Genomic DNA, 13,569 nt, shown 5'->3' with positions numbered 1-13,569 from the left:
GCCTAAGTTGAGGGCTTGCTGTTTCCACCTGGTGCTTTAGAACAGAACACAGGTGGATGGGAATGCGCCTGCGCCATTGTGTACACTAGTGTGGCATGATCCTTTTCGACTTGTAGCACATTCTCTCTTTATGGCCTCTCCATTCCAGAGACGGCGACCTGATGTTTTCTTCTGGCAAGGGAAACAAGAAAAGTAGAAGTTGAGATCCTCGTGATGTTATTTATTTTTACACATAGCTGCTCCTAAATCTACCATCAAATTGCTGCTTACATTTGTATCCATCCTAAAAAATAACGGATCGTGAGCATTGCAATACACCGTAGGGGACACACACACACACACACACAGAGAGAGAGAGAGAGAGAGAGAGAGAGAGAGAGAGAGAGAGAGAGAGACCGAGCTCTAAGCACGCACAACTTTTTCTGTTGCCCCACATCGCGAAGGGAGCCCAGCCTGCTCCCTACTCTGGAGGAAAGGAGGCCCATTAGCGGCCGCGCTGTGGAATAAAGCGGAATGCGCCGCAATAAAGGCCATCTGGCACCTCTAACCCCCGAACCGACGCGCCCCCCCCCATTCTGTCGGCGGCGGCTGCCCTGAGAGATCCCGCCCAATTCTGAGGCGGAAAGCGGGCGGGCGGGAGGAAGATCCGCTAGTCTCGGGGAACGGCTCCTCCTCCGGGCCAAGCCCGGCCCCTTGCCAGCCCAGACCCAGCGAGAAGACACCCCCAGCTCCGAGGGGCTGGCTGAGGAGGGCATGGGGCGAGCCAGGTGGAGGCGAGCCAACCGCGGCGGCCTCGCTGGCAGGGGGAGCACGGAGAGGGGGCTCCGCTCGGCCGCTCCCAACACACCAGCGCCGGCCGCCAAATGTAGCCCCGAGGAGGAGGAGGAGGACACTTAAAGGCGGGGGGAAAGGCCTTGGGAGCCTCATGCTTCGCGGGCAGAGCGGCGGCGGGAGACTCGGGCTCCTCTCTCCGACCTCGGCGGAAGGGAGGAAGACCTAGGAGCGGGTCCCTTCCTCAGCCCGCTATCGCCTCCTCCCTCTCCAAATTCCCGCCTCCATGCGCTCTAGTCGCCGCCGCGGCGGGTGAGGAGGGAAGCCGAGGGCGCCGCCTTCTCCCCTTCCCCGCCCCTCGTGGGGGTGGGGTGGGGGAAAAGAAGAAAAGGGCCATGGTTGTAGGGCTGGCCCTGACGGACCCCGCCTGAAGGGAGGGTCGCCGAGGCTCCTCCCGCGCGGCTAGAAGTGCCTCCCCGGCGCACACGCCGCGCCAGCAGGAGATGGATGGGGCTGAGCTGGATGGCGGCAGCAGCGCAGAAGTGCCTCCTCCTCCTCCGCAAGGCTGCTGCCAGGCGGATGCTGGGGCTCCCGGGGAGCCGGCCGGCGACCAAGCAGCCGCAGCAGCAAGTGCACAGCCGCCGCCAGCAGCAGCAGCCATGGTGGAAGAGCCTGCCGGGGAGGGCTCCGCCGCTGCCCCCGCTACCTCGGCCGGCAGCGCCCTCGCCCCCCGCGCAGCAGCAGCCCCCCAGGAGCTGAAGAAGCAGCAGCAGCAAGGGGTCAAGCGGCACCACCACAAGCACAACCTGAAGCATCGCTACGAGCTGCAGGAGACGCTGGGCAAAGGCACCTACGGCAAAGTCAAGAGGGCCATCGAGAGGTTTTCCGGCAGAGTGGTAAGGGCTGCGGAAGGCGGAGGCTGTTGGAGATGCTCCGGATGGAGAGATGTCATGGGGACGGCGGGGGGGGGGGGGGCTGCTGTGCATTGCACTCATTCCTGAGCTTTTCCCTTCATGGCGTGTCCGGCCTCACAACTTGGGACCTGAATCCCCCCCCCCGCCCTCCAACTTTTTCTAACTTTTGCTTTCTAGAGCTCCCACTGTGTGTTTGTGTGCGTGTGTGTGTCTTGATGTAGATCTCTCCGCCACGCCGTTATGCTATTCATGAGTTGGGGGGGTGTTTGTGAAGTCTGATTTCTCCCAAAGTATTTGCACCTAGAACTTTATCCTAACTCTCTTAAATCATAACTGTCAGGAGCAGATCATTTAGGAAATTTTTAGTATTGTTTGTAAATGGGCATTCCCCTCCCCTCCAAATTGTTCTTTCAAAGTGTGGGCATACAAAGTTCCCTGGAATGTATTGTGTTTTCTAGTAAGCTAAACAGAAAATGCTATTCAGCTTAGAGTTCCTTTAAACCAAAACACTTCATTGCTGGTTTTTATGACCTGAACTTTACTGACCTCTTTAAACAAACACATTGATGCTGCTCCTCTACCTCAGTGAGCTTAGAGTCCACTTGGCTCATCTGTGTCTGCCGGCTAACAGTTTAAACACAGCTGTCCCGATGTGGCATTGTACTGTAACTCCAGCCCAACTTTTTTGTTCTTCTGTCACAGGAGATCTCATGGGCAGATGGGAAATGCTTGTGCAATAAGCTAGAAGCATTGCTATTTTCTGCATTGCCATTTAATATCTATTAGTGGACCTATGTTCCAGCTCATGTGGGTTGGTACTGTATTTGAGTCAGCTATGCCTATACTGTACAGATATTTTTCTGAAGCATTCCAGGCAGGCTGCAGCTTTTCAGCAGTGTGATTTGTGAGTGAAAAAAAAAGTTCTAATACAGTATGAAAATTATATTTAAATGGTTTTATACGCAGATAAGCTTGTGTTATGTATTCTTCTTCCATTTTGTTAAATTGTTAAGAGGACAGCTAAACAAAGCAGAGATGAATGCAAATGCTGACTTTAAATGCATGATATAAGCACTGAGTCATATTGCATGCATCTAGGTTAAGTTATAGATTTTTTTACATCATGTTTACATTATCCATCTAAATTTATTATTTTTAAAAGAATGCTTTTGATTCTTTTTAAATTTGCTTTGAAGCAGATGTAACTTTGTAGCTTCATTGGAAACCAGCATTGCTATTTATAATCTCTATTTATTTTAAGATTAAAATGCTAGGCTTAATTTGTTTGTTCCAACAAACTGACTAGCTCAGGATAGTGTTTACTTGTATTAAATATGGCAAAGTGCTTTTGTTTTCTCACCTCTAAAAGCACATACATATTTCTGTAGGGTCTACTACTACAAGGAATTATAACTGGTTGCTATGACTCCATGCCAGATGTACATTGACTTCTTGAACAGTTTTTCCTTTTCTCCAAGCTCTTAAAATGCAGAACTTCAGTTTTTCACTTTATACGTTAGGGGAGAATGTTGTGGAAAAGGTCTGGGCCAGCAGAGGCACAGGAGTTCATTTAGCTTTTCCTTTGCTTTCTTTGCTCTGTTTCTGTTCTCCTTAGTCATCAGCATTTATGGCATCATTAAAAAGCTCTGAATAGACTCTGTACTGTGACCAGCAGAGGGGGTTCTTGAAGCAAAGTGACTGGCATATTTCCTATCATGACTTCACAGCAAATTGTCAAATAAATAGGAGCTAAGTATTAGAAATCCCAGGTCACACTCCCACCTATGTCATTTGCTTGCTGTCAGATTACTGGGTTAGGTAACCTTTTCCTACACAGCAGCATGTAAATATTTGGAACCATATGGCAACAGCCTGCAGCCTAGAAACAACTCTAGTACTCTGCCCTCTCAAAGTTATATATATATACCTTCCTTGAGTATATATTTTAACCAAGTGAAATTTAGGTATAGCGCATACTATTAGGCATTCTTGACTGATTAGTCAGATATTGACATATAAAATGTGAGGTATTGAATTTTCTGTGGCTTCTGGGGCAGATATTGTGAAATCTGCAGGGTTGGCAGATGGATTGTGATCTGAATCTGGTATGAATCTGAAGGATTTCCACCTGTGTCCATGAAGCTATGCTAATATGAAGCCTACATAATGACATATTCTCCATTATATTTTAATAGTGCAGGGCTTTAAATTGCATTGTCTTACAAAGAAGTGTTTTTGAATCTAGCATTATAACTTGCATGCACTAGAAGCTTCTATTTTTCCCCTCCTCAATATATACACTTATCAGGCTTGGAAAAATCCCAGATGCCACAATGTACAACTTAAAAAAATAAGTATTAGTAATATCTAGGAGTTTGAATTTTTTTTCCAACTCTGTAAAGGGCTATTGCCAAAAAATGATTTTTTAAAGAAACCTGAAGTACTTTTCCGGCCTTAGCTTATTAGATGGAATATAGATTAGTTATATTTAGTTTGTTGTTGGCAACATCTTGTTATTTAAACATGTTTACTCAATAATACAACAGCTAGAGACTGGGCTGTGTAATGCATGAAATATAAGAGCACAACCACCCTGTACAAGGGCAGCCAACTTTCCAAACATTTGTTGGGAGATGTTACATGCAAATGGCTGTAAGTACTAGGATAAAGAGATGACAGAAGAAGTTTGCAAAGTAGAGTGTATATTGAAAGTTTTGTGGGAGTTCCATCTAGTTGCTCAGATGTAGTCAAACAAAACTTTTTTTTAATACTGCAGTCTGACTTGAATAAGATATAAGCAAAATTAAGCAAACATATTCAATGTGAAGCATATGAGAGATACACAAAGAAATGAAGAGTTGGAATGGTGCTTGTGGAGAACCTCTATGACACTGTTGCACCTTATTGCCTGTAGAAACAGACAGATGTACATGCTTGGTCATCACAATCAAAAAGGGGTGTGGGCTGATGAAGGTGCTGTAATAACAACAAAGTTACATAGTAGGAACAAAGCATAGTCTATACAGTCATACCTCTTTTTACTTTCGGTTCAGGTTACGTCTTTTCAGGTTGCGTCCCACGGCGACCCGGAAGTAACGGAACAGGTTACTTCCGGGTTTCGCCGCTCGTGCATGCGCAGACGCTCAGAATGATGTCACGCGCATGCGCAGAAGCAGCAAGTCACGACCCGCGCAGACGCGGGTTGCATTCTGCTCAAGATGAGAACGGGGCTCCGGAATGGATCCCATTCGCAACCAGAGGTACCACTGTACTGTATATTGGTTTTGGAAGTAGATGCAGCATTCCAGTTACAAAGGAACAGCATATTGATCATATATAATGTTTCATGTGTGTCCTGGGTTACTCCATGATCTAACTCTCCTTTTCTCACACAGTCATGTTCACGGTCTCTCATGTATCTCAGGTCTTCATCAACTTACAGTGCAATCCTATGCAAGTTTACTCAGAAGTAAGCATAATTTAGTCCAATGAGACTTATTCCTAGGTAAGCGTATAAAGGGTTACAGCCTAATTAATGTGTTGTGGTTTTTTTTACCAGGTTAGTGGGAGCTTTTCTTACTTGTCTGGTCTGTTCTGATAGCCAGCGCTGCAGAAATAGATTTATATTTCATACATGGTGAGACAGAATTGGATGATTCCAAGGTCACCATAAAAAGTGTGTCCCCAATTATAAATTCTATTAAAACCAGTGATGGCTGCGCACTGGGGCTGTAGGGTGAGGGCCAGGGCTAGCAGCAGGTGGTGTCAAGCAGCAGAGGAAGCAACATCAGGTTGCCAGGAATGGATAAGACAAGGAAAGTTCTTAGCATCTGCTTTTTATTCAATATTTACAGAGAGAGGCTTGGAATGCAGCTTCTTGGAATAATGGCCTTGTTCCGTCATCATCTCCTCTACGGGTGGCACTGAGGTTTGCTACGGGTTTGCTTCCGAGCCCTTTGCTCTCCTACTTTCAAGGCTCACCGGGTTCTGGGAGGGAGGGTCTGAAATGCTTTCTAAAGACACTGTGTCTGTCAGCTGTTGCCCTCCTGCTGCTTCCTCTTCCTCCTCCTCTCCCATTATTTTCCAGCTTTCCCCCTCATCTGCCTCTGAGCTGTGACCTCCCTCAAACCCCTGTTGTAATTCTGAACTGTCTTCTTCTTCTACTCTGGAAGGATCAGACTGGGGAGGCAGTCTCCACCATTACTCCTCTGCCCAGTCCCTGACAGGCGGAGGTTGTGATAGGTGAAAAGATTGCATTAGGCAGAAGTTTTAATTGGTGGTGGGGAGAAAAAGTAAGGCAAGGGACTGGTCAGAAAAAGCGAAGGTAACAGGCGGAAAGAGCTTTTCTCCACTGTGTTGCAAGAAAGGAAGTAGTGGACATGGTGGATTGCTGCTGTTTACTGGGAAGGAGAGGGGTACGAGCAAGGTAGCAGGATGGTTGGCACAGCGCAGATGTAAAGATGGAGCCAATCTGGCACTCCTGCTGGTATGTTTGTGCTGAGTCAACCTTCCCACGACCTTCCCCTTTCCTTCCTGGTAAGTGGAATGACTCATCTGTTGGGAGGTCAGGTGAATGGTGCCACCCCACTCCACTATCCCCTACTGACAGAAGCCAGCAGTCTTGTCATGGTTCTCTGCACCTGCTTTCGCCCAGTCTCCAAAGTGGTGTGGTGGCTGATTGATCCCCTCTCTGTCGGATCAGAACTGCAGCAACAATAATATGAAAGCACCCTGAACAAATTTTGATTGGTCAATGGACACCAATCAAGAGTAACATTAGAAGGAATATTTTGAAGTGTTTACAACAGATGGATTGTGGGTTTACGTTTGGAAGGAACCACTTTATGCAAATTGCAGGAAATAACTCTGTCCTGATTGGTTAGGTGTTTCTGTTCTCAAGGAAAGAAGGTTACTTAGAGGATTGTTGGGCCTTGTCGTCCTGCCCGAATGCTAATTTTTATGGGAAATTGCTTGAAATAAGGTCACAGCAGTGCAGACACCATGATGGGCAGAGAGTGAGTGATTATAAGAGAAGAAGAGAGAGTGCAAGCTCTGGAGTTAAGGGGGAGACCGGTGGCTTTTGGTGGGTTGTTGCCCTTTTTGGCCACCTAATTAAAACAATACTTTGCACAGGTTGGAATATGGGATGGGCAGTAGCAGGTTTCAAGGGAACTGAAACCCAAAGCTTTGGAATGCTTGGTTGAGGATGAGGGATGTATGTGTCTGAGTATCTGTGGGTGGGTAGTGGATCTAAGAATATAGATATCTGAAATATTTGTGGCTGAGTGTAGTATGTGTACAGGAAAGGTGAGATTGGTGGGTTTGTGGATAGTGGGTGCCAGATGCGGTCAGATATGTAAGTTTTGGTCTTTGAATTGTGGCTTTTAGGGTGAGGAACTCTGGCTAATATTTGGCTGCCTGAAGTACAATTCGCAGTGGAATTTTGTTCATTGTTTGCCAAGTTGCTTTCAACCAAAAGCATAATTGCATTGTAATGTGTTATTACTAACAGCTTCAAAACATCATTTGAGAAAAATCATAATAGAGGGAGTTTGTAACATTAAAGCATTTTGTGTTGAGCCATGTGTGTGGGTTTTTTGTATCATTAAATTCAAGATTAGGATATTATGTATGACATATGGAGGAAATTATATCTGAAAGCATATATAAAATTATGTTTTGGTATCATACATGTTGGATAAAGCTGTTTGGAACAAACAGTTCCTGCTAAAGATTGTTTAGTGTTCATAGAATTCTTCTCACAGATTCCTTGTAATTATCCATTATATATACCAAATGCTGCCTTTAACCATCTTTTTTTAACAGATGTCGACATTTTGTGTGTCCATTTGGCAGGACATTTTTTTTTAAAAAAAAACAACAACAACAGCCCTGTCCTATTGCTAGATACTTGAGTTACGGTGGAAAGAACTACAAAGTGAAATAAATGCATCTGTGCAGTACTGGGTGACCAATTTATTTAAGCCTCAAATGTACCCAGGTTTTCATTTGTGTTCTCTTGCTGTTGTTTTCTGAACTCTGCTTTTTCAGTCAGGCATAGGATTCTCATTTGTCTTGCCCACATGAAAGCCCAGAGCATCTGTAAGTTATAGTTTGTGAAATATCTGCTTTTAAGCAGCACATATTTATCACCATGTCTGCACAGACAACACTGTACATTGTATAAATTAGGAGAGCCTAGACACTGAACACTAGGGGGCTGGGTGAGATATGCCATGGGAGTATAGTGGCTGCCCATGCTGATCAGATATCTTGGATCCATACCAAAACTTCCAGATGTTTAATACATATAAAGACCCTGCAGTAACCTTTCGTTACAGTCTAAAGTGGGAGAAAATACCTCCATGTGGCTAGTTAAGTATGAAGCTATTTGATGTTCAAATTGTAGTAAAGTACATAAAGAAACCAGCATGTGTACCAATGAACCTCTTCTACATTTGTTAATGTTATTTAATATTGGTGATATCTCAGCTGTCTGAGGATGAGCACATACATGGGCTTTGATGTCTGGCTTTTAAATTTTTCACTGGTCCAGGATTGAGTACAAGCCCTAAATATGATACAATTCAGGTCTTGTTCTAATACTTTTGGAGGATAAGAATAAAATATGGTTTTTATTGGTTACTTTTTATTTGAAAAAAGGAGCTATGGGATAAGTTCTTGGTGGGACTGGAATGTCACAAGATTGGGCTAGAAAGCCATCTGAAGATGGAATCAGTTTGCAGAAAATAGGCAATTTCTTCCATAATTTCACAGCTGTAGATATGATCAAAATATTTTTGTGCAGAGCTAATTTACTGCCACTAGCTGGATTAATTTTTCAACACGATTTTATATTTTCCAAAGGTATGTATCCCTCCTCTAGCTTTAGGTAACTCATGGAGCAATTCTATACGTGTCTACTCAAAAAGCTCCATTGAGTTCAATGAGACTTAGTCCCACTCGAGTTCATAGGATTTTGCAACTTCATAGGCTTTCCTTAAATGCGAGTGCTGCTTAGGAAATAGGGGACCCATATTTGGAGGGCAAATCTGAATAGCTCAAAATCCAGCCCTGGAGATCTAGAATCAGAGAGTGCTGTGCAGTTTCTGCATTTCAAAGCTTAATGTCTATAGTTTGGCAATTGTATGCAAATGACATTTGATTTTCTCTTAGAACGGGCACTTCTTGCATTTCCATAATTCTTGGAAAGCAGAAATATCTCATAATCACTTTAACAATTCTGTGTTTAACTGTTCAGAGCATTTGTCAAAAGAAAAAGTGACCAGGGGAAGAACATTGTAGAAATCTGTGTGCAGTTGAATGCTACTTCATAGTTCAGTCAGAAAATACGTCTAAAAACACAATATTGCTGCCTGACCACAAAAATATTTTAAGATACTTGTAAGAGAAGACATTTAGATCTATACCAGTATGCTGAAAATATTTGATAGCTCTTTTATGATAACAAAAGCTAGCTAGGAAACTTTGGTGTGGCTTTCCTCTCTGAAACTTGGCAAAAGTTGCTATTTTATATTTTATTGATTTTGTATTTTGATGATGACTGTTTTAAGTTACTTGTTTTTCATAGCCATCCCTTGGTCTTGTGAAGAAGGATGATATATAAGTCTCATAAAATAATTTAGTATTAATTTAAAAAATGGAAGTGAACATTTCCAAAGGAAGTGCTGGAATACACAAGCCCAATATTTGACCATGGTTCCTTTTGCAGTAAACCATGGTTTAGCCATGATAGCTGAACTAGCTTAGTAATCTCTTTCAAGCTTTTGAGGGGAAGATGTTATAATTAAGGACTTGAATTTCTTCACATAGGTCTTCCATCTACAGTGAAATATATATAGAATTAAAATAAACATGGGACTGGTGTCAGACATGGTTCAGGGAGCAGAGTTAAAATTAAACTCATCCATACGTTCACTGGAATGAATAAACCTTAAATTTCAGTAACCCAGCTATAAAATAAGAGTAGTAATTTACCTCACAGTTATTGTGAGGATTAATGAGATTAATACTAATAATTCCTTATGTATTTTATAAATTTCCTTCCTCCAGCTTTCCTCTGGTAAAAATAAAAATGTGCCACCATAGATATTATGAATTTATCTGTCTTGGGTATCCTCAGGAGAGAAAACAGGAAATTACTTTTTTGGTGGTGCAGTAAGTAAAATTCTGATTCTAGTTGCACGGATCCCACTGCTTTAGAATTGGGCCCGTTGTTTGAATGGAAAGTATTTCTTAAAACAGGAAAAAAACACACTTAATGACACACTTGAAAGCAGTCTGTGTTATTGTCTGTTGAACAAAGCTTGTGCTTTATGAACTGGCTGATCATAAAGGCAGCATAAATCATGTAAAACATTCTCATTTGCTCTTTGTGCTTTTTGCAGATGGGGCTCATAGAGCAGAAATGCAGTCAGATGTCTGCTCCAGGATATTTTAGCTGAACTGTATGAGTCCATTAAACAAATGTAATGGCTTTTTGGAAAGACTTGCTATGCATTTGAAACCAAATGTTTTACACAGAAAACATCTGGGAAGTATGGGTGTTTGTGTGTGTGTGTGTGTGTGTGTGTGTGTGTGTACAGCACATTGGAAAATAGCTTTATTGAGCCCAGCTGGGTGGTTGCTCGGGATGTGGTTGTAGGATATGACAGTCTAGTTGTTATAAGGAATAATTTATTTGAAGTATTGCCATCAAATGAATATTTGGCACAGAAGTGAGCATCTTTGTTTCATTGAGCACACAAATTCTTCTCATTACCATTCCAACAAAACCTGCCATGACATTTTATATCCTGTTATATAAGCTAATTCAGATAATGGCATGGTTTTAAACGGGTGTGTACATTAGAGAAGACACTGTAGAAATAAATCAGTTATTAATCCCTCCTACCCAAAACCCCAAGGTGATAAGATTATATTGGAAATGGTCTATATATATATATTTGCCTTAATCCCATGTGCTTGTTAGAGGAATGTAAAAGTTAATGCATGAAAATATATGTTTTTACCAGGTTCTATTAGTTCCTTAGTATAGTGTGTTATAATTCCATTACACATAGCGGATTTGGTTTCATTTTAGCTGAGCCCAGGGGCTTGCTATTTCTAGGAAACAGCTGATAATACATGCGGAAAAAAATGTCCAAACTATTCTCTTGTTAGGATGCTGATTTTAGCATTAAATTGCTTTTGCAGTTTAGGCTGAATCTCCAATTAGAGGAAAATTTGTTTAAAGTTCCGAACAACAGTGCAGCCACATCTTCAGGATAATTTAAATAAAAAACAAAGGAGTGAAAGAGGCTAGCTTAGGCAGACTCCGGTTCATTCCCATGCAGTGAACAGTTCACATTGCACAACCCTGCTTTTAAATAGTTCTACACAGTATGACATGATTTGTGGTATTTGCTGAAATGAAATTCTGGCTGGAGTAGCCGGAGCAGGGAATTGTTCTGCACTCAGGGGAAGGTGGTACATCCAAGTCTGTGTTAAGGTCATTGGCAGGGTGAAGTGGGAAGCCTGAATTGCTGCTGTTGTTCTGCCTAACTCTTTTTGTGGGGGGCGAGGGGGGGATTGGCAAAGAGATTTTAAGACTTAGAATATTGAGTCTCCTTCTCCAGTTGTGCTTGGCCTTGGTATATATTGCAAAAGGTAGGTGTGGGTTGTCCCTGTACCCTTCCTGTCATACATTCCTTCTGGTACAGTGGTACCTCAGGTTAAGTACTTAATTCGTTCCAGAGGTCCGTACTTAAGCTGAAAGCACCACTTTAGCTAATGGGGCCTCCTGCTGCCACCGCGCTGCTGGAACACGATTTCTGTTCTTATCCTGAAGCAAAGTTCTTAACCTGAAGCACTATTTCTGGGTTAGTGGAGTCTGTAACCTGAAGTGTATGTAACCCGAGGTACCACTGTATTTTCAAGGTGGCCCTCGTAATGTTCTTTTGATTTCTTCTTTAACAAAACAATAGATGATCCAGACATATGAATGTTTCTTAGAAAGTAATCTTTTAAAACTAAAACCAGTAGAAATCCACAGTGTGCAGATACAGCTTCCCTGATGTGGCCTGGTCTGCACAGTAGAACAAGATGGTACAATACTGACATGGTAGGTTGGGTGGGGAACCTGTGGCCCCCTAGATGTTCCTGGCTATAGCTCCCTTGACTACACCTCATCGTCCTTGATCGTTGGTCATTGGCTGGGGCTAATGAGAGTTGGGATCCATAACAACTTCTGGAGAACCACAGGGTTCCCTAACCCTGTGGTACAGCTTACCACTTCAGACTGCAGGTCAGAGGAAGGGGGAAGATACCATTTTATTCATTCATTTTTCTATGTGAAACATTTTAATCCATCATTTCCAGACAGTTAATGAGAATTAAAACATGCAAAAAAGAGTAAATAATAGACACAAAAGAGCAGCAGATAAAAGCCTAATGATAGTCAGAAATTTTAAAAGTGTTACTGCTTTTAAAAGTTTGGGTAAGTTAGAAAGGTTCTTTCCTGGCATGTAAAAGACAGAAAAGTTGGTGTTAAGCATTCTTCCCTTGAAAGGACATTCCATAATGCTATTACTAAAAAAAGCCACATTTCCACCTCATTTTTTCTGAATATATAGGCCAGTCTGAGTTATCAATATATCCTACAAAGTTACTTCTTTACTTATTCTTTCTTTTTTCATTACATTCATTGTTATATGGTGGGTGAAAAGTCAGAGTATATAATTGCCCAGGAAATTATGTTTTGACTTTTGCAGGAAGGTGTGCTGCAACTGTGCAAAACAAAACTGTTCCAGAGACTTTTGAATTATTTCACTTTTTCCCCCTCTGATTTGCTAAAATTTTAATTTTTGTGTTAATTTTTGTGAAGCTTAGAAAGCATTTCTTGTTTTAAAAAAGAATAAAAATGTCTGATGTATTAGGAAGCTGATCATTAACAATCATTGTGTAACCAGAAATGTATTTAAATAATGAAAAGAGGCATAAAGAACAGGGTGGGCATGATCAATCTCCCAGCCCTACCCAGGTTATAAAACATGTCAGCCATTGCTTTTACTTTCTGAAGAACTTATTTGGATGGAAAGAACCTACACTTTGTGGAATCCTAGTTTGATGTTGCATTTGGCCCCAGCAAGAGTGGAAGCCAAACATAAACATCTGTTTGGCAATTTTGCAGGAAGTTAAATATAACTATAGCTTTTGTCCTTTCAGCAGATCTTGCACTCAGTATTGGTCAACATTTGCTGAAGTCAGAATTACATCTTCATAGTTAAAAGTTGTGAAACAGTTTTCAATTCCATTCCAGTTTTGAACTCCACCTCCTTTTTGAAGGGAATTGTATTCATTCAAATGTGAATTTGCTTTGAGAGATGTAATTTGTCAGAAAGGTTTGAGGAGAAATTGTTCTCTTTTTTAAATCTATTCATAGTTCCTCCGAACCTCTACTTTGTCTGCTTCAGGTGACTTCTTCCCTTCTTCCCAGGATCACAGATGGTAGTTCAATTTTTGGATGTTCTGACAGAGATGTCTTGTAACAGCAGAAGAGAAGACTCTGCATAAACTATTAGTTTTTTTCAAATTATTACAATGTCTTCTATCCTTTTCCTGTTGGCTACAGGCTTAGGAAATATACCAGCAGTTTCCAGCATACTTATATTGAATTTGTGCTCCTACCAGCTTGGCACTAAGCAAAGTACATAGAATTTCAGCAGCCCTGCACGCCCCCCCCCCCAATCACCAATAGCTACTAGAAGAGAGAAGGAGCTCTGGATTCTATCAATGTGACCTTCTACCATTCATATAAATAATAAGGTTGGCAGGGACCAATAAAATCATGTCCAACCCCTTAAAACAGGATTACCCTTCCTGC

General features: G+C 42.2%; 1 protein-coding gene across 1 annotated transcript in view; it reads left to right on the top strand.

Moving 5' to 3' along the window:
- The first annotated feature begins 604 nt into the window (after positions 1 to 604).
- Positions 605 to 13,569, top strand: part of NUAK1 (NUAK family kinase 1) — a 49,130-nt gene continuing 36,165 nt past the window's right edge. The window contains exon 1 of the mRNA XM_083700282.1: positions 605 to 1,667. Coding sequence (XP_083556408.1) covers positions 1,275 to 1,667 — 393 coding nt within the window. The 5' untranslated portion in view covers positions 605 to 1,274. The remainder of the gene's footprint in view (positions 1,668 to 13,569) is intronic.

Source organism: Podarcis gaigeae (genome assembly GCF_964106915.1).
Source record: "Podarcis gaigeae genome assembly, chromosome: 10".
NCBI classification, from domain to species: domain Eukaryota; kingdom Metazoa; phylum Chordata; class Lepidosauria; order Squamata; family Lacertidae; genus Podarcis; species Podarcis gaigeae.
The sequence above is the reverse complement of the archived record's forward strand: the minus strand, read 5'-3'. Positions and strand labels throughout refer to the sequence as shown.